The sequence below is a fragment of the Lagopus muta genome, chromosome 6 (genome assembly GCF_023343835.1).
Source record: "Lagopus muta isolate bLagMut1 chromosome 6, bLagMut1 primary, whole genome shotgun sequence".
Taxonomy (NCBI): domain Eukaryota; kingdom Metazoa; phylum Chordata; class Aves; order Galliformes; family Phasianidae; genus Lagopus; species Lagopus muta.
In genome coordinates, this window is record NC_064438.1 from 2,874,268 (window position 1) to 2,902,206 (window position 27,939).

Here is a 27,939-nt window from a genome sequence, read left to right on the forward strand (position 1 = left end):
AGAAGGTTTGCAGTTAAACCCTTGAGTTTTGATTCTACATCACTTTGTGTGGGTGGTTGGACCCCTTCCCAGGTCAACGAGATGTATAAAGGACAACATATCTCAGTAATAAATTATGAACGTCAGGGAGCTGTTGTGTGAGATTGTAGCAGGACGTACCTCAATGACAAATATCCCAGTAGAGCAAAGTTAGATCCGCAGAGACTTGATTCTTTTATTTTACAGCTGTTCAAAGTTATGGGTTTACATATATTTTAAATGTCAGGGAGGAGCTTGAATGATCCAGATCTAATTGTGTTCACAAACAGTTGTAAATAATGATTTAGTATCTGTGTGCAAGATGTTGTGGTGAGACTACACATCAGCCCAAAACAATAATCAGTTCCTTAATAGCTTCTAATAATCAGACATTTGAATAAAACGGGTTTTAGAAAAGTACAGAATAAAAGTAGAAAATCTTTAGCAGAAAATCATCTTTATCAATCCCAAGATGTCTTGCTAAAAAGCTATGAATTGAAATTCTCACTAAATTGTTCTAAGCAAAATGTCACAGTTAGAGCACAGCACTGCTGGTATTTCATAGAATATAGGTGTAAACCTTCCCCCCTTCTCATAGCAAGGACAACAAATACTTTCATCTTCTTTCCACAGTTAACTATTAAAGGACACACTGGGAAATCAAATAACTGCTAAAAGCTCATTTTGTTATGCATCATGTTACTGCCCCTTCAAAACCTGACAAAAGCATTTCACTATTTACTATTTATTTGGGACTGGCTCCAAACACCCAGTGGCTGAATGGAGCACATCTAGTAGTGGAGGGTATTGATTGTGTCTGACTCTCTGCATCCTGCTAACTGCAGTGGGAAGGACAGTAAAGAATCAACTCAGTGGATGTATTGTCGGGTATGGACACAGATAGGTAAGGAAATACATATTTTAAACGTTTCCCTTTCATTTTGGCATCTGAACATGGCAGGAAATGCAGTGGTGCAGAGCTGTAGCTCACCTGCTACGTACTGCTCCAATGGCAGTGATTTTTGCATGGTGTGATCTCTAGTTGGAATGAAACGAGAGGGAAATACCCATCCCTGGAGGGGTTTAAGGCCCAGATAGATGGATGCTGGGCAGTCTGATCATCTCGCACTTCATCTACTGACCGGCAGCCCTGCTTGTGGCAGAGGCATCAAAACTTTATGATCCCTTCCAACCCAAGCCATTCTATGATCCTGCAGACCACCTCTGCCAAAGGTTGAGTTTGGTGTAACAAAACTGGACCTGAGTACAGCTGCAACTTGTCTGTCAGGTGCTGAGTCAGCAGCTGCCTCCCAAGTGTTCTAATTCCAAGCTGTGCAGTGTAAGTAGCATTCCTCTTCCTGACTTTACTATATCAGCCCTGAAGATTTTGATTTTATCTACGCACAGCATCTGATATGATCCTGGCCCTGCTTCTGACCTCTACACAGAGATTTTTCTGTTCCTAGTGCAGCTGAAAAACAATTCAATGCATTCTCTGAGAGCTCTGTAATAAACGTTCCTTGTGGCTGTGACTGTCACATGCACAACAAATATACAGATTACAGCACTTGTTGAATGACTTGTATTGAAGTGTGGTTCCGTTTAGAAGGGTCACTTTAGACAAATAACTCCGAAGCAGAGGTTGTTTATTTTAGTAATGAATTCAGTTATGATTTGTACAATGAAGGACCCTTTTTTTTGAAAATAGTGGTTGGTAGTTCATGACAAACCTTTAATAAGCAATGCTTCTAAACTCTTTCTTGACATCCCTTTGAGCTTTCTAGGGAGGCAGGTGTATTAGTGGAGGGGACTTAAGGCAGCCACAAGCTGACAACCTTTATTTGCTTTTTAAACTGTGTGAAAAAATGGCTTTAAACTCAGTGAGGTAGTGATTCACTCTTAAATTACCAGACCTTGTGTTGTGCTGAGTGACAGCTTTCTTAGCAGCTAATGGAAATCAGTAACAGATTCAGATATTCACCTCGTTAGTTTCTCAATTAAAATACACTGTTTTTTTTTCATTTATTTTGATGGTAGGCAATCTAGTTTTGCTTGCTCTAGTCAGCAGGAAACTCAGTCCCTATTGAGGACCCTCTTTCGGAGGAGCCGGAGCCTCGACATGACCACATCCCAGTCTGCGTAGGCGCCCTCGAGGTGACGTGTCACTTCAGAGCCTGAGTGGTAGCTCCTGCGGCCGTGCAGCACTCGCCAGTTATCAAACGTTATTATGTCTCCTGCAAAGAGATTGCACAGCCTCTGACATCTGGTAAGTTATATTCCTTCAAGCAGACAACATTGAGGTACACCTCGATCAACAGCTAGGGAGCAATCATTTCAAAGAAGGGGCAGGTCCCTCTCCAACTCTACTGCTTTTCTTCTGCCTGCCCACGAGATTGGCCAGTAGAAAAGAAACCAGCTGGGATATCTTAGACAACACGATTAGACAAGTTTCCTTATAAGAAGGCCTTGTTTAAAAAAGAACTTCTGCCAATAAAAGAATTCACATTTTTCATCCCAGACGCTGGGATGCGTGGACAAATAGAATCTGCCAGAACTGTGCAAGAACGATAGACCAGAGTAATGTACAACACATACCTTTTATGTTAACTTTCCACCTCATTTATCCATGTGGTCATTGTTTGGAAAAAGTTGTTCTGAGGTGATGCTAGGTACAGAGATCAACAGAAAGCCTGCAGCTGGGGCTTAGCCCAGTGCATTATGTAGCCACAGGGGTATGTAGGCTTGCCACAGCTCAGAGGCACAATTAAGTTAAGTGTTAGGGGATCCACACTCCGAAGAAAAGCACCTCCTGAACAGAAGCACAACTGCAAATCCATGGGAAGGGCAGAAGGGATGAAAGGCATAAGGTGATTTTCTTTTTGATCAGTCTGGAAGTACTTATACAATATGCATCCTGCATTACTATCCCTGTTAAAAGAGAGGAAGTTAAGAACTGGCATAACTAAGGCCAGCTTGCCAGTTCAATTTTTCTCCCTTGTGTGCTACCATTATGATAAAATCTCTAATTAAAAATCTCTAATTAACTAACCTCATACTTTTTCTTTCCTCCTCTCCCTTCCCTCTACCACCATTTTAGAGCATTAATTGATGGTACTTTGAAGTACTTTGTTTTACCATTTATTATGTGATCTTATACATTATTTTCTTGTGTGTTCAGAATAGGTAATAATTAGTTTCCTCACAGATATTTTAAAGCAAGTAGCATCACAGTGTGCAAGGCAGTCAGATACACTAACCAGTTTACTTCTGTGACACCTTGTGAGAGGTAAGGGACTGTACATATCTTTATTTTATAGCTGGAGAATAAAGGATCTGAGATTCAGGCCAAGCTAGTTAAAAATCTGCTGACTTTTAAAGAACATCTGTGCAGTTACATGTTCAGAACATAGCTCTGTACTCAGGCATTCAGTGTCCACGCACAGAAGACAGCTGAATTCCCTGCTGTACGGTCGGTCTCCCTTAGCATTGTGCATCTGTGATTTCTGAGCTGTTCTGCAGCAGTTATAAAGGTGCCCCTCTAACAGTGTGGAGCACTGTGCATCAAATGAAGCAGAGGGATGAGGATGTGGTGAATTGGGATGGCCCAACAGCTGTGCAAGTGTCAGGTGCTACTGTTGCGACATGCTTCCTACATGGCACGAGTTGTCACTGTCACAAGAAGATAGACTGCATTGCCCATCACTAACTGCGGTGTTTATGGTTTGTTTGTTTTTTCATAGTGAAGCAACAGCAGAAGAAACTATGTAAGGATACAGCAGTGAAATGAAACAGGTGACAGAAGGGCTGAAATTTCCTCTCTGTGCCAGGGTAGAGCTAACAGTGCTAGAATGTTTTGACGTGTTAGGAAAAATGTGAAAAATCACCGCAAAGAGAAACAACTTACTGACCTGGTTTCAGTTTGAAAGTAAACCTGTGTTCTGTGCTGTTTAATAAGTCATTGAATTCCTTTAGAGCTGCATAAAACGGCCTCACTTCTTCAGCTGGTATGTCAAACACTGTGTCTCTTGTTGCATTATTGAAATTGATGCGAACTGGTTGGCCTCTGTAATCCACACTGCAAAACAGATGAGGAAAGGAAAAGAAACCTTTTGACGTGTCTAATGGATGACTGAACTCTCCTGTTGAAGTTTCAGTGTTGTTCTACAACTAAATTCAATTCTATGTAAAAGGACAAGTTCATTTCCTTCATTCAAGAGGATTATTGGGTTGGAAGTTGATAATCAATCCTAACGAGGGAAAGGGGTCATCAGAAAAAAATGCAACCAGTCTCCACAAAAATCAGTATTCTGTACACATTAATCACAGAGCCAAAGTTTTAAAATTCAGAAAAAGTTGAATTTGATCTTTTTATAGTGTGCAGTTTCTTAGTCTGAATGCTTCAAATGAGGACCTCTCTTTGGCATGGTACAGATGTGCAGACACGCAGCACGGACTGGAGTTCAGTAACAAGCCCAACTGCTGTGGCACCATGCCTAGAAGTTACCCTAATGCCCACGAGTTTGTGCTAGTGTTGTAAGGGACACTGAATAAGGAAAACTATGCTGTAGTGAGACAAAGGGAAGAAAAATAGCATGCTGGCCAAAAAAATAAAACCACAAATGTAACCCCAGCCCAGTGAAGCCACCATTTCCCCACGAGGTGGCAGGAGCAGACCTGCCAACACGTTCCTCCATATATACATCAACAACTTTAGTTTCTAAAGTAATAGTGTGAGAATGGAGGCCACTTACTCTATGATCCTTTGTTTTCCCTGCACAGCAAAATCACAGTAGTCAACCCCAACGTCCGTGTAGTCTACAGCAGTAGAGGTCAGGATCTGATAAGCTTGAGGATTTTGGTGCTTCAGCTTGTTAGCTGCATGAAATCCATCTACAATTTCACTCTCACCTCCTGTGCCTGTTTGTTTAATGCAGTGGAGAAGCTGAACCTGTAATGAATTAAGATCTCATTTCAAGAAGAATTAGCTTCTGTATTTAACAGTCCATTAGAATCAGTCTCCTCATATCGGTGTGGTTTTTTCCAAGCAAAACACTAAGTTTCAACTCCTCTAGCTTCATAGCACTCTGCAACCATTATCACGTAAGCAGAAAATTGAAGTACTCTAATTGCATCCCCTTTGAGAGATCTTCTAACCCTTGCAGCCTGTCATTATTTTCTGCAAGTCTCTGCTGTCAGTTCTTTCTCTCAAACTGCTTTTTGATGCAGTCTCCCTCCTTATCGCTCCAAAGAGGATTAGTTTGCTCCTGCATTGTGAGTTACCTGTTCACATAGAGGGAAAGGTGGCTTACTGATGGCTTACCGATGGCAACAGGCCTAGTATCTGTAATAAAATAGGATTGAGGAAGCTTAATTGCACTTCATAGTGAAATTGCCAAGGAGTAGGATGGAACAGGAACTCCCTGGGATGCTGACAAGTCAAGCATCATGCAAAGCACATTAAGCTTGGCCAAACTAGACAATACACATCTGTCATGCAAACACAGCTACCCTTAAAAATGCTAAAAGCTAACAATGGCCACATTTCCCTTCCATGGTAGTGAACTATTTCTGAGACAGTGGAGGAAAAATAAGAAACACTGGGGAGAGAGAAGCAGAGAACAGTTTGCCACAGTCTACTGCAGTGCTGCACCCACAGCCCTTGAGAGAAGGACCGAGCAGCTGCTGCTGCAGGAGGGGACTCCACCAGCATAAAGCAGAAGGAAGCAGCTCTGTCCAAGACTGGCAGACAGCCATTCCTCCTCTAATCTTCATTGGCTTGCAAAGGCTACAAATAACTTATCCACATGATGCAGCAGCTTCCTACCCTGCCTTTGGATTCTATGTCTTGTGAGCATATTTGCATGAAAAAAGGTTTTGCCCTTTTACTCCTGTTTGGTAGCAGTGAGAGCCTTGGCACACACAAGACACTGATCTAATTCACATCTGTGCTCAATTAACAAAGTAGTGTTGTAGGGGAACTGTTGAGTCATGGCCTGAGCCACTGATTGAGCACCTGGGGAAAGGACCTGGTCAGCCCTGGAGCACAGGTGAAGGCAATTCAGCTGTGTGACCAGGAGAGGAGCCTGGCTCCATGTCTCTTAGGACCTCATTTAGGGGCTGACTGCTAGTGGGGCAGGATCTCTTTCTGGACATCCCTCCTTGGTGAAGCTTTCCCTGTCATTCTAGAATCTTCTGATACAGCTAAGCAACCTTCTTCCCTTCCCTTATAGCAGCTCTCTATTGTTCCAGTCCTTTTATCATCTCACCTTTGTTGTAACACTTTTCCCATTCTATTGATCTGTGCACTTGCTACAACTGTTCTATTCTTAATCTTAGTATTATGTTAATGAAGAGCATCTTAAATAGGCAATGTTAATCTGGCATTTATATGTGGATAAACCACGCTGACTTTTTAATTACTGAAAAAAATGATATGAAGTACTCTTGATGAATAAGAAAGGGGAGCAGTAGGTATCCTGCAAACCTTTGCAGGATTAACTTGTTCCTTTGCACACGTTTCTATTACTTTTCAGTTCTCTGAGGAAGTGGATCAGGCTTTGCTGTGACAGGGCGGGGGTGACCACCTATTTCCTGTGGTGGTTCAGCTTTACAGAGTGCTCCTTCATGAAAGGAACGTGCAGGCGTTGTGGTGAGGGATGTGGTTTAGTGAGAACTATTGGTGATAGGTGGACAGTTGGACTGAATGAGCCTGTAGGTCTTTTCCAACCTTGGTGTTTCTGTGATTCTGTGAAAGGGTGAAAACTTGTCTAACCTCAGCCAGTTTGCAGAAGGCAATACAGTATCTTAATCGTTCTTCTCCCAGTTGCTTCTCCTCTTGTCCTAAGATGTCACAATGTGGCTGCAGCATCTAAACACCCAACTGCTTTGTTATAATGAACAGTATCAAAAGCACATACCGGACCCTCGTGCTTTCCCCCTTTGCATTGTGAAGAAGCTGGTAGGTTCACCTTACCCCAGGTGGGTGCTGCAGGACAGGGTAGTCAGTGTGAAAGCACAGCTTCCCTGTTGTGTAAGCCACATTGTTGGCATCTGCTTTGTCCCGCACTTGCCAAGTTGGCCTGTACAATGAAAGGGCAAAGAGCAAACATGTTGAGCAATCAGCCAGTGCAAGGTGAAAGCGTGAAATCAGAGTAGAGGAGAGTTACTGCATCTTTGAAAATTCAAAATGATATGAAATTATCGCATGTTAGGATTATACAGAGCACATATTATCACATGAATCACATGTTAGGATTGTACAGAGCACATGCCTGAAGGCAGCCCTCAACAAAAGCATAGCGTAGATCCCTGTCTATATATGTCACCAGAAGCAGGCTGTGGCATCACAAGAGCATAAATTACTTAAAAGAAAAATATAAAACTCATTTTATTTCCTACTTTAACTACTGTACACCAAATATACTATTTGCAGTGTGCTCAGGTCTTAGTTCTTAATATTTAAAACAGAGGCTAAAAAACATAGAGACCAAAATCATATTATATAGTCCACAGATGCTTTTTGTTCATTGCAGGGGAGTTGGACTAGATGACTTTGGTCCCTTCCAATTCAAACAATTCTGCAATTCTACATAGCATTGCTGGAATGAGAATCATTTACAAGTCACTGCGACACCACCTTGCGAGGGAAGTCAGAGCTGTCCTGCTGCTATGCTTGGTAGGGAGCTGGTCCCTGAGAACCTCTCCATGTGTGGAGCTGCTGTCAAAGCTCATCACTGTCTGCAGCCAGCCATGGTTAAAAAGAGAAAGCAGTGCAAATAGGGAGCCAGCTGTTAAGCGTGGAAAATAATCAGTTTCACTTTGTCAGGGTATCAATGGCTCTGAAGCATGAACTCAGCCACGTGGAGAGCCAGCAAGTGCAGGATAAGTGAAGGAAAAAAAACACAGGTAGTGTGAGGAAGCTCTCACCCTCAGAGAGAGGAGAGCAGTTGGAATGGTTTATGACTTAGAAATCACGGTTAAATTTTAACCTCAATTGCTCATACTGTTTGACTGAGCAGGAAATTTGGCACCAGGAAGGTGTAGCAATTTTTTTTTGGCATTAAGAGGCAATGTGAGCTCAGTCTCTCTGAGCAGAGAACAAGTGTGCCTGGCACATCTTTAGTTTTGGCAAATGGTTGCAGTAGGAACTGAAGCCGCATGTAAATTGTCTGGCCTCGCACTGTGTTAAAAACTGAGATCTCATTCACAAAAGGTTTGGGACCTGCATCCTTCTATGGCAGCCAGAGCCCTCTGGGAGGGGTAAAGGGGTAAAAGCCCAGAGAAGCTGTGAATGCCCCATCCCTGGGGGTGCTCAAGGCCAGCAGGATGGGGCAGCCTGCTCAGGTGGGTGGGAAGCAGCCTGTGGCAGGGGGTTGGAACTGGATGGCCTTTAAGGGCCTTCCCAAGCCTTTCTGTGATTCTGATGACACTGTAGGGCAGCATGTACCAAGCAGACATCTAGATGTGAAAAAAGGGATAGATCTGCTACTGTTACGTTCCAGTAAGCATACATGGCCCTACAGAGGTATGTTTTATTTGCCAAGCTGGACCAATCCAAAAGTCATCCCTTTCCTTTACAGTATTTGTTATGTCTTGCATTTGGGCACTGGTGAAATAGCAAGGGGATTAGCAACGGTTATTTTATTACAGTTCTAAAAATCTCTTTTTAGAACTGTCTGCCAGTAATCTATGAACTTTTTTGGAGAGGACGAGACATAAAATGGCTCTAAGCCTGTTGTTAAGGCTGGAAGCTCAGGAGAGTTTCTGCTACTGCGAGCAATGTCTGAGAACAGCACAGCTGGGTACAGCACTAACTGCCTGAAAATTAAACAGGTTAACTTAGGAGAAAAGATACCATAGGTAAAGTCTTCTCTTTTCTATTTTAGTAGTATTTTAAGAGTGGATTCAAGATATACATGGCAAAAATTAAGCAACTGCTTTCTTATAAAACACTTGAAAAAAGCCAGCACCGCTACCCCCCAAAAATAAGCCAAAGTAATAGAACTATTTTTTAAAAGACTTTAAAAAAAGCATGGTCTGAAGAGTCATTTAAAGCCCATTTCATGAGCACCGTGTGTGCCAAGGTGCGTGTAAGCCTACTGTGAGGAGATGTGGCTAACCGTTGTGCAGCAAAATAGGGAGTGACTCTTTTGAGAAGGGTTAATGCTTTGCAGCCCAACTTTCTGGTTACAGTCTTTGTGATTAACAGCGGGAAAATAAGGTTTAGTCAACACCAACAGAGAATTTGATTTAAACAGTGAAAGCAGCTCTAACTGTTATTTGTCCAAATGGTGTGGACTGGTGTCCAGTTTCCACCTTGGCCTGAAACAAGGGGAAGTATTTAGTAAACACTGCTATTTATAATCCTATTTGGTGAGAATCGGTGAGGTACATCTAACTTTATGAAAGAGATGTAGAACAAACAAACAAACAAACCCCCCAACTGATGATACAAGTAAATCTGAATCTTTTGTTGGCTTAACTTTCTCACTAGGATCACGTCAGAACAGAAGCAGCAAGAAGTACCACTTTCATCATGGCACAAGCTGTCAAGTAAGACCTGTGGTGGGCTGCCAAGCAGAGAAGTGCCTGACATCAGGAATGCTTTTAAAAGCAGAACATGTTAACTAGCACTAGGTGAGGTTTCCAAGTCAAGCAGGGAGTTCTGTTCCCATTGGTTTTAGTAGGATTGACATGACTGAATCCCAGCTAACATTGAAATCTACTTTTCTTTCTGGCCCAGTAAGTAGAAAGGGGGAAGAAAAAAGCCTCCGACTGCTGAAGGGGAAGAAAATCTCCCCGTCTGAGTTGAAGACTGGATGGAATGTGGTCCTTCTGGCAAAGGCTGACTTTTTATATTTCTACTTCTTTCTGTTTTAAGCCATTTAGTCAATGGAAGAGACACTGGCTGTTGCCCACATAGTTTACCTGGTTATTTTCTGAATGAGGTAGGTCCAAGTGAAGGACAAGTCTTACATGTAGTTTTTTTTTTTTATAGGGGAGAAGGGAGCTTTCTAGCTGGAAAGCTCTGAATATTCTGGTTTTGGGGTCTATTCAGGCACAAGAAATAACTGTGCTTTAGTATCTATTATCCCAGGAGCATACATGGCTGGGATCTGTGCCCAGAGGGGCATGGGACATGCAGTGGAACTGGGTTCCGGGTTTCAACCAGCCTGCATTTTACCTCTCCTCCTCAGTGTGTTGTCCATTCCTGGACAACACATTAACTGAAGTTAAGATGAGAACCTGCTCCAGAAATCTCACCAAGGAAGAGTCCACTGTTGTTTGTGGATATAGCAATTTGGAAGAGGCCTTCTGCGTAGCCTCATGGGGTACACAGTGCTGCCTTGTGGATCTGCTTGTGGCTTTTCAATAAGAATTGTCCTTGCATCTGCAGGCAAGGAAAAATTAATCCTGTTTTAATAAATTAACCCACAAGAGACGTCCAGCAAGCTGAATTCAAATGCTCTGGAAGTAATTACATAGCTGGCAAAGCAAGGTTATTAAAAATCCCAACTCACCCATAAAAAGTGAGACGCAGGAAACCAATCCTGTGGCCAAGCTTCACCAACTCTCCCTGCCTTGCAGCAGCTCCTGTTAGCAGCACAACTCCCATCTTCTTCAGGGTGCGGAGCCACTTGTAGGCACTCTCATCATTGTACATGATTTCTTCAAAAGGTATTTGGGGAAGCTGTAGGTCTGAGCCCCAGTGCTGATGTTCTGAAAAGGAAGGAATAAGGAAGCAACCAATCAGCTGTTTTAGCATCAGAGCACAGAACAGTCCAAACATGAAGTTAAAGAGGTTTTTATGCATTTGTGGAAATGCCCTTAGTCAACCTGCAGGGACCTGAACCCCAATCCCTAAGTTTTTCTAGACAAAAAAATAGTCTTTATGATAAAGTGCAAGAAAACATTGCAGTAAAGAAACAGATTTAAATCAGAAGTTTGCAGCACAATACAGCAGAAGACATACATCAGTGTAACAGCTTAGAAGCTGAGAAACTACATCAGATGCATCAGTGACTAACCAATTTTCTTTTGTAGGTTTGTCTCCACAAAAGCACATCCAGCCAGATGAAATCCTGCAGGATGGTGTCATTCATCTTTTTCTTATTTGGAGTGCACTGATGCTATTTCAGATGAGTGCCAATAACAGCCCAAGACTATTTACAAATCCAAGGGATGCCAGGAGTTAAGGAAAGACTGAGCAATGAGCAGGAAGTTGGGTTCCACCCATTCTCAAACAGCATTCATGAGAGCTGAATGAGTTTTAGCAGGGGGGGTTGGACTCGATGATCTCATGAGTTCTCTTCCAACCCCTGCAATTCCGTGATCCAAAATTCTTCCTTCAGTATAACTGAGTTTTTAATATTACGCCTAAAATACTCTCTGTTCAATCAAACTGTGCGAACACAATCTTGATGTGGATTACTGCGTTTGAAACTGCATCTAGAAAAGGAAAATCTGTTTGCAAGAATCATAGAATCATTTTTCATTGGAGAAGGCCTTTAAGATCATTCAGTCCCACTGTTTACCTATCACTAGCATTGCCCTCTAAAACATGTCCCTAAGTACTACATCTGCCCTTTCCTTAAACACCTCCAGGGATGCTGACCCCACCATCTCCCTGGGCAGCCTGTTCCAATGCCTGACCATTCTGAGGATGAATTCTTCCTAATATCCAACCTGAACTTTCCCTGGTGTAACTTAAGGTCACTCCCTCTTGTATTCCTGCTAGTTGCACAGAAGAGGCTGATCCCCACCACCACAAGCTGCTTTCAGTAGTTGTAGACACCAATAGCATCTCTCCTGAGCATCCTTTTCTCCAGTCTAAGGAATCCCGGTTCCCTCAGCTGCTCCGCATAAGGCTTGTGCTTCAGACCCCTCACAGCTTCTTTGCCTTTCTCTGGACACTCTCCAGGGCCTTGATGTCTTTCTTGCAGTGAGAGGCTTAACACTGAACACAGTACTCAGCAGAGGCCTCACCAGAGCTGAGTACAGAGGGATGATCACCCCCCTGCTCCTGCTGGCAACACTATTTCTGATACAAGCCAGGATGCCGTTGGCCTCTTGGACACGTGAGCACACTGCTGGCTCATGTTCAGCTGAGCACTGACCAACACCCCTGAGTCAGTTTCCTCTGCACAGCTTTCCAGCCACTCTGCCCCAAGCCTGCAGTGATGCATGGGGTCCTTGTGTCCAAAGTCATGTCCATGTCCAGCAAAGAAGATGGACACACACCTCCCAGGCATGTAACTCAGCACAACTCATAACTCGACTTAAGTGGAGATGCCAAGACAGGGGTCTTCCATCTATCCCAAGATCTTAGGTGTGAGGGGCAGAAGGAATTCCTACCACTAGTTCTAATGGGTAGCCTCCCTCCAGCATGGAGCAGGCTGCTTCAGCCTGTCTCAGTGCTGGAGGCACTCAGCTCCACCGGTGTGCCCCATGCTTACAGTTTCTTCACTTGCACTTCAAGTAGCTCTTCCTTCCCTGCCTCCTTTCTGCTGTAAGACAGAAACTCCATTCCTTCCACTTTGGTACTCCAAACTTCAGACAACACAATGACTACGAGTCAATCATCTTACCCCATAAACAGTGAGTTGCCCAAGAGCCCCTTTAAGCTCTCCTGCACAGTTGCATCTCCTTGTGAGTAAAGATGCCTCTCAAAGTTATGCCTATGCAGAGAATCCTTACACCTTGATGTCAAGACACCTTGATACAGGTCCTCAGTAAATGACTAATAACCTGTTCTGTCTTTTTTTTTTTTTAGCTTTGCTAATATCACATCTTGGATTGATTGTGACAAAAACTGCTGACCAATTCTGGGACTAGGAGAGGATCCAGCCACACTTAGGCTCCTTACCCCTGTGGTCCAAGGAGCTTAGGAAGCAAAGGGATCCATTCTGAACCTTGTGACTCAACAGGAGGGCCCTGTATGTGTTTAACCTACCCTCTATGCAGAACATCACGCGTATCCAGCCACCTTGTTAATGTTGTGATTTAACAGCATCTTATGTCAGTAAACATATTCCTGTTCTTCTATGAACAAAGAGTATAGTGCATTTGTTTCCATCTGCCATGCCTCAACAGGAAATGCTCAGGATTGCTTCTCCAAGACACATATAAGACAATGTTGGACACCTTCCCAAGATGATGATGATTAGAAGTAGCATTTACTTTTTCCCTTGTGCAATCACCCTGTCCTTTAAGAGACACAGATACTCACTGTTGGGACTGAATGGTCACCCAGCAGGACCAGGTTGCTATAGCTGTTCCCTATTGCTCCTAAAAAGCGGAAGCAAATTAACCAAGCATAACCATGGAGTATGGCTAAGCACTTTGTAGATCTGTAACAATTGCAGTAGCAAAAGGCACGTGATAAACCAGCAAGGCATAAACACACAGAGGCTGGGCAAGCAGGAAGGCACAGATGGCTGCATGCTTGATGTACAGGAAGCAGGAACAAAAAGTAAACTCAACAAGAGTGCAACAAGAGCAAATGAAGGGTCCTCCTTTCCATTCAAGAGAAGAAGAAAACACCAACACAGAACAAAGGAAAACAAAGGAAGAACGCAAGCCACAGAGTATCAACGCTCCTCTATTTTATACTCACAGATACTCTAGGATGAGTTTGTTGTGGACCACTTGTGTGTCGATGTGATGTCCAGTTAATAAATGTCAATCCTGTGAAGTGTTACTTTAAAACTTAAAGCTGTGCTGATGTCTTTGGAACAATTGCTGAATCTGGGATTGCTCCATGGAAGGAGCAGTGTGCATACACACAGTTGTACCATGTGCACTTGGGACTTCTCTTTCCAAACCAGTTCAGCATCTCCCCAGCCTGCTTATCAAGTTGAGAGGTGCTGAGGGTACAGGGTGGATACCAGTAGGGTGAGGGGCAGCGTGGTGATACAGGGGGGACTGCAGAGGGTGGCTTTGAAATAGGGCCACTGAGATCCTGCCAGACAGAAAGGGAAAAGACAGGAAATTAATCGTGGTGCCCAAAGCACATCTTCTCACCAGGACACTTTCTGGAGTCTGGCAGATGTTTAAGCTGTTAACTTTAATTAAATTTGTCTGTGCTACTGGCACAGGGCACTGAAATCCACAACTGAGCATCGTGTTTTGTACTTAGCAACTGGTGATTTTCTCCCCCAGTTGAAACGATTGTGGAGAACGTCCCTGAGTACTGCACAGCGTGTGCCACGGAGCCACCCTGCTCTTCTGCTTGCCTGCTTCTTCACTCAGAGTTTGAAACAGCCACGTCAAATGGCTGCCTGCACACCTGAAAGACAGCTGCTGTGTAGACTCACTCATGATTTCTTTCTTTCTTTCTCTCCCAGCCTCTTTTTTTCCCTCTCTAAATGATCAGAATTAGCATACATATCGTGCTGAAATGCAGCCAGTGCGATCTGCATTGCTTCACGCTGCACGTGCCTTCGCTGGCCGCTAGATGGACCTGGCCTGCTGCAGGTCCTGATGCTGCTTTTGTGGTCACACTGTTCTGAATTCTAACGCACAGACATTAACAATAACTGTCACTGGACAGCAAACACACATTGCTCAGCAACCTTCATAAACGCCCCAGGATGGCACAATGTTCTCTTTGATTCTGTCTGATGGCTGCAGTGTTGGAGTTGTCCTGGCTTGGCTGCTTAGAGGAGCGAAGGCACTGCAGTGAGGGAGATGTCCCAGATTCTTTTGTAGAAACTGCAGTTCTTACATCTTCTATTTCTTTTGTGGCTTATTAATAATTGTGGAAGTTGACTGCAAAATGAGGCAACGAGGTGAGATCTGTCAGCTCAACTGGCAACGCAGTGGCAGCCACAGACACCAAACACCCCTCAGACAGACCCACCTGGCCACATGCTTGAGGTGTCTGTGGGCACAGATGTCAGTGCAGGCTGATTTCTTTCTCTCCTGTGCAAAAGATCTATTTCAGACTGTCCCCATGCTCTTTTCTTATTGATTTCATAGACTAGAATCATAGAATCACAGAACGGTTTGAGTTGGAAGGGACCCTTGAAGGCCACCTGGCCCGACTCCCTTCAGTGAACAGGGATACCTACAGCTCCATCAGGTGCTCAGAGCCCCATCCAGCTGGACCTTGAATGTCTCCAAGGATGAGGCATCCACCACATCTCCGGGCAAATTTCCATTTGTAAGTCTCATAAACTGTCCAGTCCCTTGGTTTGTACGCACAAACACACACGTCCTTCAAACCAAAGATGTTGCACAGCAATGGGTGAACAGGACAAAGATGCTCTCTTACTTTTTGTTTCACAGAGATCTCGCCTATTTTATTACAAAACTTTCTAGAGACTAGTTTAATGGCAAGTACTCTCTTAAATCACAGCCCTGTTCTTACAATTAAGACATTATTGATTTCCCTCGCTTAGTTTGAAGCTGATAATTCATTAGAGATTGCACAACCAAACACAAATAGATTTTCAAATAGTAACAAAATAATGGTTTTAAATCCCCAGCCAGCTTACTTGACACTTTTGCCAACATCCACTTACGTTGACTGATCATCAGTCAGAAATGATACCACAGAAAAATGCAGACTGCATCCTTTATAACCTCCCCCCATCTCTGTTTGCTGTCCAGCTCCTTTGGCAGACAGAACTGGTAACAACCACTACAAACCCTAAGAGCAGCCTGCAGCATGGGAGCTCTGGGGGATTTCACCTGGTCACGGAGGGAGACCCTGCACTGCAAAGAAATGGAACAGGGCATTATGCAAGGTGCTCATAAAAATGTGAACCGCGGGGCAACAGCTGCAAAGTCTGCAAGTTTCCAGCCGCTCCTATTCCCTACTGCTCTGGCTTAGGCTGGCTAGAGATCATCCAAGAAACAGCACGTGTACCCAGATATAAGCTGCTCACATGGGCCATCAGTTGTGCTCCGTCCCGTGTTTCAAAGAAGCTGCAGCATGACTGACAAGCTGCTGAATCTCACAACATGCTCACAAAATGAAGGGAGTGCAATCCCTGAGGAGCCATACAGCCTCACCTCACTGAATGCCTCAGTGAGAGCACTCCACAGCCGTCCGATCACTGCTCCACTGTGCTTCGCTCAATACACGCCTTTTCATACATTTTGGAGGATTGAGAAAAAATGAAATATAAATGCTTTCCTTTCTCCCCTATTAAAGTTTGTGCAGTTTAAATAGCTGTTGGTACGCCGTGCAAACTGCCAAGAATAACCTCTGAGACAAATTTAATTTTCCGTGCTCGTGCAAGTAAACTGAGTTTCAACTTTTCCTTTCTGGTCTTTCCTGCTGTACCTAATCTTCCTTACATAAGAGAAGGATATTATCGTATCAGGGAATATACCAAAAGACTTCCCCTCACTTTGGAGAACAAACACATGCAGATGGAATTTAGCTGCAGCTCCAAGTGCTGCAGGCGTCTCTGCATACAGGAACTGCAGTGTGTTCCCTTTGAAGTCCCCATGCTCACTGTGGTGCTGGAAGTTCCACCTCATGGTAGCACGCTCCTTTTGCAGCCAGCAGAAATGGGTTCGAGTTCACGTTTTAAATCCTACCTCACATTTCAGAAAAGAAAGACTCTAAGATCCCTGCCCCGCAGCGGGCTGTTACTGCAGCCAAAAGCTTAGTATTTCAGCTACTGCAGGAGTAAGCTCTCCCCGTGGACATTTCCTCCCACTGTATTGTGCAACGACACCGTGCTAAAAATGCCAGAAGCTGAAAACGCATTGTGTACAGCTCCAAGTTTTACTAATCCTTGGGAAATGTATGGAACGCAGCAGCAGCTGGTATCTGAGACAAAAAAATAACCTAGTGCAGCTTGCGAAGTTAGGATTACAAATATTCCCTTACTTCATGACTTCACGATCTTTGATTCAACTTGAAACTTTCAGCACTTTATCTGAACTGCAATTGTTGCCTATTCTGAGAGGAATTAAACAAATATTTTCATACATGTACACATGCATTTTTTCACAGCACATGCATGCAAACCACAAGCCTGGCAAATGTGTTTTTCTTCCCTTTTCTTTCTCTTTTCCTTAATTTCTTAAATTCTTAGATGTTTCTAGACCACAGATCATTTACAGAGCTTTCCAAGGCAGCATGTTGCCTCTGTAGCTTTTTTTAATGCACGGTGCCCATGCAGGTACAGTGCTCTGGAAGCTTTGCTCCATCAAATGGAGCAGAATGGCTCCTTCATCTCTGGTACAGGTCAGAGTTCTCTTTGGACTCCACTGACTTTGAGCCAGTCTGCTGGCATGGGTAAAACCAACCCACTCAAAGCTTACCCTGTTTTATCACCTAATCTCAAAGAGAAATCATTACAGATACTCTGGTTATTCTTCAAATGGGCCACATTTCCTTAGCATGTTTGTGATAATTTCACGTGCATGTATCAAATGCTTCACTCTAAGAATACGATTACTGCTTTTAATGCTAAATACGTAAAGAAAATTAGGAAAATAATCAAAGCAAGAACAAACTCACGTATTTAGAGCATCCTCTCGTGATTGGCCCCAGAAATCTCACAGCCACTTGAGTAAAACAGCAAGGCCTGATGCAGGGGAAGTTCTTTGCTATGAGAGTGGTGAGGTGCTGGAACAGCTGCCCAGAGAGGCTGTGGATGCCCCGTCCATCCCTGGAGGTGTTCAAGGCCAGATTGGATGGGGCCCTGGGCAGCCTGGGCTGCTATGAAATGGGGAGGTTGGTGGCCCTGTGTGTGGCAGGGGGTTGGAGATTCGTGATCCTTGAGGTCCCTTCCAACCCTGGCCATTCTGCAATTCTGAGCACCTGATTGTGCTGTGGATGTCTCTGTTCACTGCAGAGTTGAACTAGACAGGCTTTAAAGGTCTCTTCTGACCCAAATGATTCTTTGATTCTAATTCCAGGAGGAGGAGGAGAGAGAAACAGTAGGTTGACACTAAAAGCAGCGACATTGTGAAGACCTCCTTCCTCATCAGACCCACGCAGAAGGATGATGTGCTGTCAAATATTTACAACTTTACAGATTAGTGGGTCTATAATTCTTTGGGAAAGGGAGAGGAAAACTCAAGAAAACAAAAAACAACCCTATGATGCAAAGATATTCATGTTCTTCTACTTAAAAAGAAAAAAAAGCGTTTGCCACTACTTCCTGGTGGAACTGATCCCACTCACATTCCTTATTATTTTATCATGTCAGCACAGCATACTTTTTTCCCCACTCTGTAAGTACAGTTAATATAGTTTCCATTGTATTCCAGCAAAAATTTAAGAACATAAGCTCTTAAAAACTAAGGAGTAAGAAAGACAGCAGTGAGTCATTAGCATTCGGACAGCCTTAGTTCTCACTTGCAAAGCACTGCTGCTGTTGCCATATCAAAAATCCCCATGTTTACAACTGCAGCTGAATAATTCACAGAGGATAAAAGCAAAGGTCTTGCAGAATTATTTCATTTTTATTGACCAACTGCACTGTAACTAAGAAAACCCCACATCTATGTGCTTTTCAAAGCGTGAAGAACAAACTGCTTTTGAGACAATTAGTCACCACGTCTTCCAACTTCAGAATAGCAATTTTGGGGAAAGGAAAAAAAGAATCCCATTTCTTGATCATTCCAGATCAGCCACAAAGGCTGTAAATGAGAAGCCTCCACAAAAAGAGATTATAGCCTTTGCCCAGTTTCTGCAGACAGCACGCATGCATCAACAAACACCTGGAATTACTCAGCATTTCAGTTGTGACAGGGTAAGTACCAACTGGCAAGCTTAGAACCTTTTAATGGAGAATAATAAATTCATGTGCTTGTTTTTCAGTTTAAAACAGCTAAAATGTTTTTTAAATGTACTTAGTACTCTAAGAGTAGCTGGATAGGAAAATCTGGAACTTTCTGGAGATTTAAACTACTGAATTAAGTCGGTTATTCTGCCCCTTCATTTCAGACCCACAACGTCTACTAATGGAAACAAAACAAATGATATGAAATTACTTGGAGATGTGTGGCATAATGCCTTCAAAAACACATTCTCTTTTTTTATGAAGAGGAAGAATTGAGTGGAGAGGTAATCTCTTCAGGGGAGGTTCAGGATGGACATGAGGAAAAATTTCTTCTCTTAAAGAGCGCTGAGGCAGTGGCACAGCGGGCTGGGGGAGTCACTGTCCCTGGAGGTGTCCAAGGAACTAAAGGACATGGAGTCGTGGCACTGATAGATGTGGTCAGTGGGCATGGGCTGTGGTTGGACCACACGATCTCACTGGTCTTTCCCAACCTTAATGATTCTGTCTATAATGAGCTTTCTCAAAAGACTATATACCTGACTGGGGGGGAAGATGTGACTGAGCGAGTCAGCACACAGCTTAACAGACTCCTTGATAGATCTTACCACTGTGGAGCTCTGAGAGACTGGAATGTAAGACAAAGAGCAAAGGGAGTCAGAGGATAAACAGGAGGCTCTCCTGTATGCGCTGTTAATCTTGTCACAATTGAGAAACCTTTCATCCTTTATCACCGTTGTTTGGGAGAAGTTAGGGCCAATTAACCGCTACCGGAACCTTACTGCTTGTAAGTGGATGGTATGTAAGATGTATGTGAACACAATAAAGAGATCTATTCTGATGTTACAAGAAACTGAGAGAGCTCTCCAACTCGACTGACACCTGACGAAAATGCGTCTCAGAAACAACTGGGAGGAGAGTTTCTAGGAACAGCTGGTTACTTTTAGAATAAACTTCATGTGAAAATTTTGTTTTGTTTTGTTTTCCCAGAGAAGGAAGAAATGGCATCAGTTATTGGAGTGGATCCACAATGAAACTAAACGGCAGGAAAAAGAAAAAAAAAGACTGCACTGGCACAACTGCCAGCATCTGCAACAAAACCCAAATCCTTTAGGAAAGCAGACATCACCGTTTCAGAAAATGCATTTTATATTTGTCTGATTAGCATAGGCACCACTGACAGATGCACATAAGGTAGAGGTCTGTGTGTGTACGTGTCTGTATTTCAGTGGTGTTGCAAGCTCCAAGACCTAACCACAGGTGACGCACAGGCTTGCCTAGAGGCTGTTGTATTTGTGCTTCTCAAAATGTGCTAGCAATTACAGCTCTGAAATTGACAAAGCCACAAATGACCAAAGCAAAGCAACTAAGAACCAGCTGACATATTGAAATTAAAATTCTGGAAGGTTGCACTGTTATTAGCCACACAGCAAAACGAAGAAGAACTGAAAAACAAAGCACAGACAAGTGCACATCCTCTGGTCTTGACTGCTTGTGCCAGGACACTGCTTCCTCCAGCAAATCAGTTACTGAGGAGGAAAAAGGGAGCAGCAGCCTTGACAATGTCAGCAATGAAGGTTAACCACTAACTAGAGCAGTCTGGTGAGCCTGCTCTTGTATTGGTTGAACCAGCACACAGGGCTGCCATTTCAGATCATTGTAATGCTATACTGCTAGGACACGATCAACTACTTAAGAGCATGTCATTTGCAGTGCTGTAGCTGCAGGGACCAGAAGGAAGCTGATTTTCAGCTTACCCCAGTACACAAGGAGAAGCTGGTCTCAAATAGCCAGCAAGCAAATTCACATGCCTTAGAAATGCAGCCTTCCTTGCAAATGAAACCTGAGAAATGCTGGAAGGAGCAACCTGTCATAAGGAGCCAGATCTTTCCCAGAATTATGAAGAAGAGCACAGTGGCACTACTAAGCAAGGCCAAAGTTAATGTGGTTACTTTATGTAACTTTTGCAAACATATTTCCTCACATCACCGAATTTGCAAAGCAGTGTCCAAAGAATAAAAGTATCTTTACTGTACATTTTTCTGGACCGCTGCAGTAAAGAAACGCTGTAGCAAAAGGGAGAAGCCTCCAACAGAAACATGGCATTAAGATCCTGAAATTAATCCCAGTGTACAATGTGGCAAGCCATGTCCAGTTAGGTTTTGTAACAGATGCAAAAAGAAGCATCGCATCTGAAATACTGCAATCTTGGTTACTGATACATTTGGTAATAACAAGACATCTGGACCAATTTTTCTGAGCATCTGAGCATGAACTGGAGCAACACTTGATTTACAACGTTCCCCCCAAAACGCTACAGAATGTCTCGCTAGCTTCCACAGCATCTTCACTTCTCCAAAAAACAACTCAGAACCTGAGAAATCAAGTCTAGCAGTTTCCCTGTACTGGGTTTGCATCTTCATCACGCTCACTCTGGGAACATGCCCAAGCCTCCAACTTAGTAAACAGTGTTGTTTATTCTTGCCAAGGCAAAAATAGACATCAACTTTTATATCAATCACCAGGGGAAAAAAGTTCCACTCTGGAACTAGTAAACAACTGTTACATGATCTACTGAAATGAATGGAGATACTACTCACCAGCAGAAGCCTTACGCTAGTTACAAAAGGTTGAATCTAAATAACTGACTTTTGTTCAGGAGAGCTTGGAGCCAAGGAAGATGTGACCTGCAGAAGCCAGCTCCCTAACTGCCCAACAGAGCTCAAGAAGCAGATGGTACTTATGGTTTTGCATTTTTGGTCTTTCAAGAAAAAATAAAAATCATTTTCCTTTGTTAGAAAAACAAAAACAAGACAACACTCACAAGAAAAAAAAAAAAAGACCATAAACAAATTGGCCTTTTGCTGAGGAAACCAAAAGCTGGATCTGATTTCTCACCATCAGTCTGCCTCTTCCTTCCTTTACTAGAATAAAACCTTATTTCAACAGATAAACTCTTAGCTCTGAATACTTTTCCACAGCTTTCTGCAGCAGCAGAACTCACAGGAACACCATCAAGGCGAACTGCAGAAACCTGGCAAGTTTTCACACATTTCACACTCCCTGTATGAAAGACTGCTGAAGAAAGAAGAAATGAGGATGTGCATCGTGGCAAACCTACTGATTTCATAATCATTCATTCCAAAGGGTGAGTGATGTGTAACCACAGCTCGTACTGCCTGTGCTACACTGCCAGTTGCACTAAATTCTTCATTTCCAAGAGGCTGCCTGCTACACAGGAGGCAGAGCAAACACAACCAGAACTTCAGCACAAGGCACTGGTAAGCTACACGGTTACTTTTTAACCAAAAGCCATGGAAAGGAGAAAAACATTTCAGTTACAACTTGCTTGCAATTTGAAACAACGCACACTGGCCGTATCACACAGACCAACACTGCTCCACAGGACTTGTTTTTGAGACCTCCAAACCTTATCAGAAAGGAAACAGCTTTTAGGAAAGCGAACACAGCGCAAGCAGCAGAACGTCTCCCTTCCTGCAAGTGGGCTGGGATAGAGCAGAGCTGTTGGCCCACAGTCCAGAGATCAGAAGAGGTGAAAAAGCAAATGTGACCCCAGAAACTCTTCCTGCTTCAGCTGGATAGGCTTGGCCTTCACACATTGACTCTCTATCTAGATAGGGTCTGTAGCACCAGACCATGCGAGTTTGAAAGGTGTTTGAAAGGACACATGTGGGTTTGATTCCTACCTGGTAAAAATAAATCTTCTCGCATTTCTGCTCTGGCTGCTTCAGAGAAGCATCGTTTTTTCAGCCAGTCAGCTTCATATTCGCTTGTGTGCTCATCGGGCCACGTGATAGATATCTTGGGAAATAAAAAGAAATGCAATGTTAAGGACAAAAAAACAACCAGAAATTATAGAAATTGGAATATTTAAATCAGTAATATCACAGCTAAGGCTTCCACGTAATGTAACTGCAAACAATTAATGAAAATCCAACCTGAACAGCATCCAAATTCCTATGCCTTTTATAGATGTTTATTTTCACATGAGCACATGACCTAATTTGCTATTTTCTGTGGGCTGCTGTCACTGCGTGTACTTTGCCTACCAGAAACTGGGAATCACAGAAGCTGGCACAGAACGCTTCACTACAACTCAGAAGAGCAAATCTGCCTTTCAAAAACAGGCCAAGAGAGACGTATGAAAAAAACAAATGTTAAGAGATCAACTGTTCAAAAGTTTTGAAACTTCTTTCCTTTTCAAGAAAATAGATGTAGAAAGCCAAAATGACATACAGAGTTGCTACGTGTGTCAGAAAACATTAAAATTTACAGAAGGATTGTTTCGTTTTGCTTAATAACCTCCCCTTGTCATGAACAAACGCTAACACAGATGGAGAGATACAGAAGCTGGGCCAGTGCTGAATGTTGGGTTATACTTTCTACAGTATCCTTTCTATGGATTAAGATCATCATCCTTACCTTTCTCCTGTCTGTCAGAGTGACTTCCTTGGCCACAATGTCAACATCCAGGTCCTCAAAGAGCAGCTTGCGGGCCTTGGCAGAGTGCAGGAAGCAGTGTGGGCACTGGCAGTTGTCCCGCAGCCAGACGCAGGGGTAGCAGCTCTCACTTCCATCCTCCCACTGCACACGGACGAGGTGCTCCGCATCCGGAGCCTCCACTTTCCGTATCCCTGCACTCATGTAGCCCGTGTGGGTCCTCCGTGCTGTCCCCCACCAGCAGCACTGCAGCTTTGCAGCCCCAGCAAGCAGGCGCCGGGTCACGGGGTGGACTTTGGTCCCCAGAATGACACGAGCTGCCAGCCTCCACATGCTGACCTTGGTTGGGTGGCGGTGGTGTTCCTGCAGTACCACAGAGAGCAGATTATTATTTAGGGAGCACCTGTAACAGAAGGAGCATGTTAAGGCGACTCTCACCATTTCTTTCTAGCTAAATATTTAGGAATACTCTTCATCTCGTTGATGGCTTTTGGGACACAGAGGATATATTCAGACCTGTTTGTCCAAAAGTCCCTGCGTTTAGCAGAGCTTCGGCTGGATTCCCCAATTTGTTCATCCTTGTTCCTGCGGCTGTTGGATACTTACAGCACAAAGGTCCCTTTGTAAGGCACTCTGAGACAAGTTCCACAAACCAAACATACGTACTACTGCTAAGCTACTGAGGTTTCCACTAGCTTAGAGCTGAGTAATTCAAATCAACTGTACGCCGTGCTGACGAAAGATGACGCATCCAAATCTTACATCAGAAGAAAAGTTCTGGTTTAACACTAAGTAATCACATTTGTTTTTAACTGGAAGTTCAGCAGTTTCAAAGTTTGTATATCTACTCTTAATTTGTTCAGTGTTTTGTTGTTGTTTTTTTTCCCCTGCTGTTTTGGTTCTTGCACAAATATTGATGCCTGGTTGCAACCAAAGCCTTCCCTCTGTCCTTACACAGGGAATATCTCTGTAGATTCAGTATCTTTACACACTGAGATCTAGAAGAGCTGTCAAAAGGATTCCGACTAGCATAGTTAGAACAATGCTGTATAGGACCTTATGGTCTCCTTTTGTTTTTATTTCATTTGATTGAGTACAGCAAAGCACAAAATTGATTTCTGCTTCCTTTTCTTTGGGCACAGCAGTCCCAGAAGAATCGCATTTATTACCAACTTTCAGTTGCAATTCAATCCAAGGAACAGCTTTGTGCACGCAGACTCTAACCTCTTTTATCCAAAAATGGGTTTGTAACCAGACTGAATATATATTTCCTTCTCTCATATATACGTATATAAAACACACACGCATCCATATGTAAATGCAGGTACTGCTTTAGTAACTGCTTGGGATAAGACTGTGAGAACAGGATTTCATTCAAATGATGTTGGATTTATTTTATTTTTTTTTTATTATTATTATTTTTTAATGACAAGGAACAAAGGTGGGTTTATTGTCTACCTGTCACAGAAGTTGCTTAACTGCTATTTGTTCTCCTGGCAATGGATATCTCACAAAACACCTCTCAAGCACAATTCTAAGTCGGTGACATTTAGTTTTGTAAATGCTCTGGAATGAAGGTCAACCTTAAAAAAACAGATGCAACCAATCCTGCCAGACACAATTTCTAGTTAAAACAAGAGTAATAAAACTTCTGGAAGGTATGGAGGTGAGATACACATGATTTATGTTACACTGGGGAAAGCTGTAAGTCAAATGGGAATTCCCAGTTTTGCTTGGATGCAAGAAATGAGAACAGCCAGGTTCATCTTGCCTAACTTTAGACATGTACCACAGTCACCCCATCTGAACATCGCAGGCACCACCCATAAATAATGCACTCATTTAGATCCCAGCTCAACTGACCTATTTAGAGACCCGCTTTAGGATGAGGAGAAACGAACTCTTATTTCTCTCCACCAACTAAAGAGAGAACCTCCGCAGTTAGCTCTGATGTGGATGTTACAGTGCCCACGTTCACATGCATCAACACGTTTCATGGCAGTGATCTCATGATTAGCTGCTGCTCCTGTTCACAGACCACTGCTGCTGCACAGAACCAACTGCACGCAGTGCGGACGGTAGCAACCCTATCTTTAGTGCCATGCAGAGAAGGCCTGAGTTGCTGCCATTGGTACCCCCATCCCAAGTGACTTCAGCTTTTGGCATCATCACTCTAATCTATTCTGAATCACAAAGTACTCTCTTGAAATACTTCCAGTCCTGGCAACCAGACTCGAGCAGCCAGCCACTGCACCCAAATGGAGGGGAGGCTCTCTTTCACTGGCAGCAGCAGAAGCCTTCAACACGTCTAGGTTAGGAAACAACTTCACTGCGTACTTTGTGGCTTTTTCAGTATGCAGATCTACATTGCCCATTGTTACTCTGCCCCAAGACTTTGGGCCTATCCAGATCTTTGCTTTATGCCTATTTATTGAAAATAGTGCAGTAGATCCTGCATGACACCGCTGTTAGCTGGAAGGCTTCAGGGCCATTTGGCTGCCAGCTACACAAGAGAATGCCATGAAAATTATTATAGCAAAAAGATTTCCCTAGTGCTGGAAATATTCCTAAAAACTTCAGCAGTGTTTGCATTACACTTCTGTTTCTGCCTTCAGTGTAAAGCAATTGTTTGGGTTAGCCACCTATCGAGAGAAATCCTGTAACAACAAAATGCCCACTTATGGTTTTCCTTGAGTTTGTCATAACATAGTGTCACTATTAAAATGAAAACCCAGACGACAACGCTTAAAAGTACCTGCTCCAGCATGCCCTCTTGGTGTTCATCTTCTCAGACGTGCAAATTAAACAAACACGTAAGTCTAGTTTTTGTCCCACGCTGCTTCACAGAAAAATATACTCCCCTCAGTAGCTCCCACCCATGGTTAATGATCTCACACCAGTAACCGCTGAGCTACACAGCTGTTTTCTCAGTAGCTAAGGCACAGTGCTAAGTGCTGGATAAATACAACTTTATGTCTTAAAAGCCTTAAGCTCAAGGCACAAAGCAAGCTGCAGGCAAACCAACCCAAATGCCTGTGCTGGTGATTCCAGGCCAGAAATAGGAAAAGCACACCTCGTATTCTAGGAGGCTATCAATGATGCTTAACGGACCCAATCTCCCACCGTATAGATTGTGCTAATGAGTTAGTTTAAGTGCTATTTTTTTTCAATTTATTGACAATTGTTCAGAGGCTTTAAAGGGTAAAAAAAAAAAAAGTCAATCTGATGCTAATGCAGGCTGAACTACAAGCTCAGGGAGCTCCTATCCCCTGCACCGTCAGGCGGACGATCGCCACTTGGTGCCCTTTCACACTGCGTTAAATGAGAAGCAGCGCTTCGCCTCAAGTCGTTTATCAGTGTGCCCTGACCGCGGCCAGAGGAGCAATTAATAACCGAGAAACAGCAATTAATAACCGAGAAACACAGAGCGAGCGCCCTGCATCTCAGCTCCCTGCACTGCCGTCCCCTGCCTAGGAGGCACCAACGTAGCGCTCTCTCCACTCTCGCCACGCGGAACGCACAAAAGCAAAGCGGCAGGCGCGCACCATAAAGGAAAGCAAACCTACGTTTACATGCTGCACACGGAGAGCCAAGCAGAGACGCAGCTCGCACGGCTTCCCATCGGCGAAGCGGCTCCCGGCCACGCTCCGCCTTCCAGCCCAGGCGGCCCGCAGGCCCGGCGCCCCCCCGGCCTTGCGTAGAGTCCGGCCCCGGCTTCCCCTGCCCGCGGCGGGGCGCTGCCGGCCGACCACTCCGGGGGCGGGGAACGGAGGCGCAGGGCCGGGCTGCGCCTCAGAGCCAGGTGGCTCATTAGAGGGGGGAGGCGTTGTTGGCGTGCTGCAGGTGGAGCTGCGTGTGCTGATTAACGGTGCCGGTGATTTCAGTGTCGAATGTTGAGCAGCGAGCTCCAGGCAAACGAGCTTCTTGGGAATCAGTTTTAAAAGAGCGGTAGCGTGCAGTCCTTGCTCGGTGCTGAACATCTCCTTGCCTGGCAAAACAGGGAATGTTGTGTTTGTCTGAATTGTGTGTGGAAGGGAGGCAGGCTCTGAGAGACAGAAGCAGGATCACATCTAGGAAAGCAGTGAAAGGACCTCAAAATCATGCAGTTCCAACCCCTACCACTCACCAGATCAGGCTGTCTGGTGTCCCATCCAGCCCGGCCTTGAGCACTTCTGGGATATCCTCCCTGGGCAGCATGTGCTAGTGCCTCAACCCTACCTGCCCCTCACTGAAAAACTTCCTCCTGACATTTATTCTAAATTTCCCCTCCTTTAATGCCATTCCCACTTGTCCTATCACCATCAGACTGTGTAAAAAGTTGTTTTCCCTTCTGCTTAAAACGTCCCTTTTAATATTTGAAGGCTTTAATGAGGTCTCTCCAGAGTCTTCCCTTCACCACACTGAACAAGCCCAACTCCCTTAGCCTGTCTTTGTTGGAGAAGTGCTCCAGCCCTCTGATCATCTCTGTGGCCCTCCTCTGGACCCACATCAAGAGCTCCACGTCCTTCCTGTGCTGGGGACAGTACTCCAGATGGAACTTCACCAGGGCAGACAATCCCCTCCCCCTCTCTGCTTTCACCCCTCTGTTGATGCAGCCCAGGATACAGCTGGCCTTCCAAGATGCAAGAGCACAGTGCTGGCTGTGTCCAGCTTTTTGCAGACCCCTCCCAAATTCTTCTCAGGGCTGCTCTCAAGCAGTTCTTCTCCCAGT

The 27,939-nt window shown here is 44.0% G+C and overlaps 1 protein-coding gene across 1 annotated transcript; it reads right to left on the reverse strand.

Annotated features, from left to right (window-relative positions):
- Positions 1 to 194: 194 nt before the first annotated feature.
- BBOX1 (gamma-butyrobetaine hydroxylase 1) lies at positions 195 to 26,950 on the reverse strand. The gene is made up of 8 exons (XM_048948261.1): positions 26,795 to 26,950; positions 23,211 to 23,591; positions 22,475 to 22,589; positions 10,539 to 10,737; positions 6,992 to 7,097; positions 4,770 to 4,966; positions 3,927 to 4,093; positions 195 to 2,252 (listed from the first exon to the last, which is right to left on the reverse strand). The coding sequence occupies exons 2-8, from the start codon at positions 23,559 to 23,561 to the stop codon at positions 2,092 to 2,094; spliced, it is 1,296 nt and encodes a 431-aa protein (XP_048804218.1). The 5' UTR covers positions 23,562 to 23,591; positions 26,795 to 26,950; the 3' UTR covers positions 195 to 2,091.
- Between the last annotated feature and the right edge of the window lie 989 nt (positions 26,951 to 27,939).

Coding starts and splice junctions, on each gene's coding strand:
- BBOX1 (XM_048948261.1), bottom strand. CDS start 23,561: ATGTGGAGGCTGGCAGCTCGTGTCATTCTGGGGACCAAAGTCCACCCC. Junction 22,590..23,210: donor CTCTGACAGACAGGAGAAAG/GTAAGGATGATG, acceptor TTATTTCCCAAG/ATATCTATCACGTGGCCCGA. Junction 10,738..22,474: donor AGAAGATTTATTTTTACCAG/GTAGGAATCAAA, acceptor CTTCCTTTTCAG/AACATCAGCACTGGGGCTCA.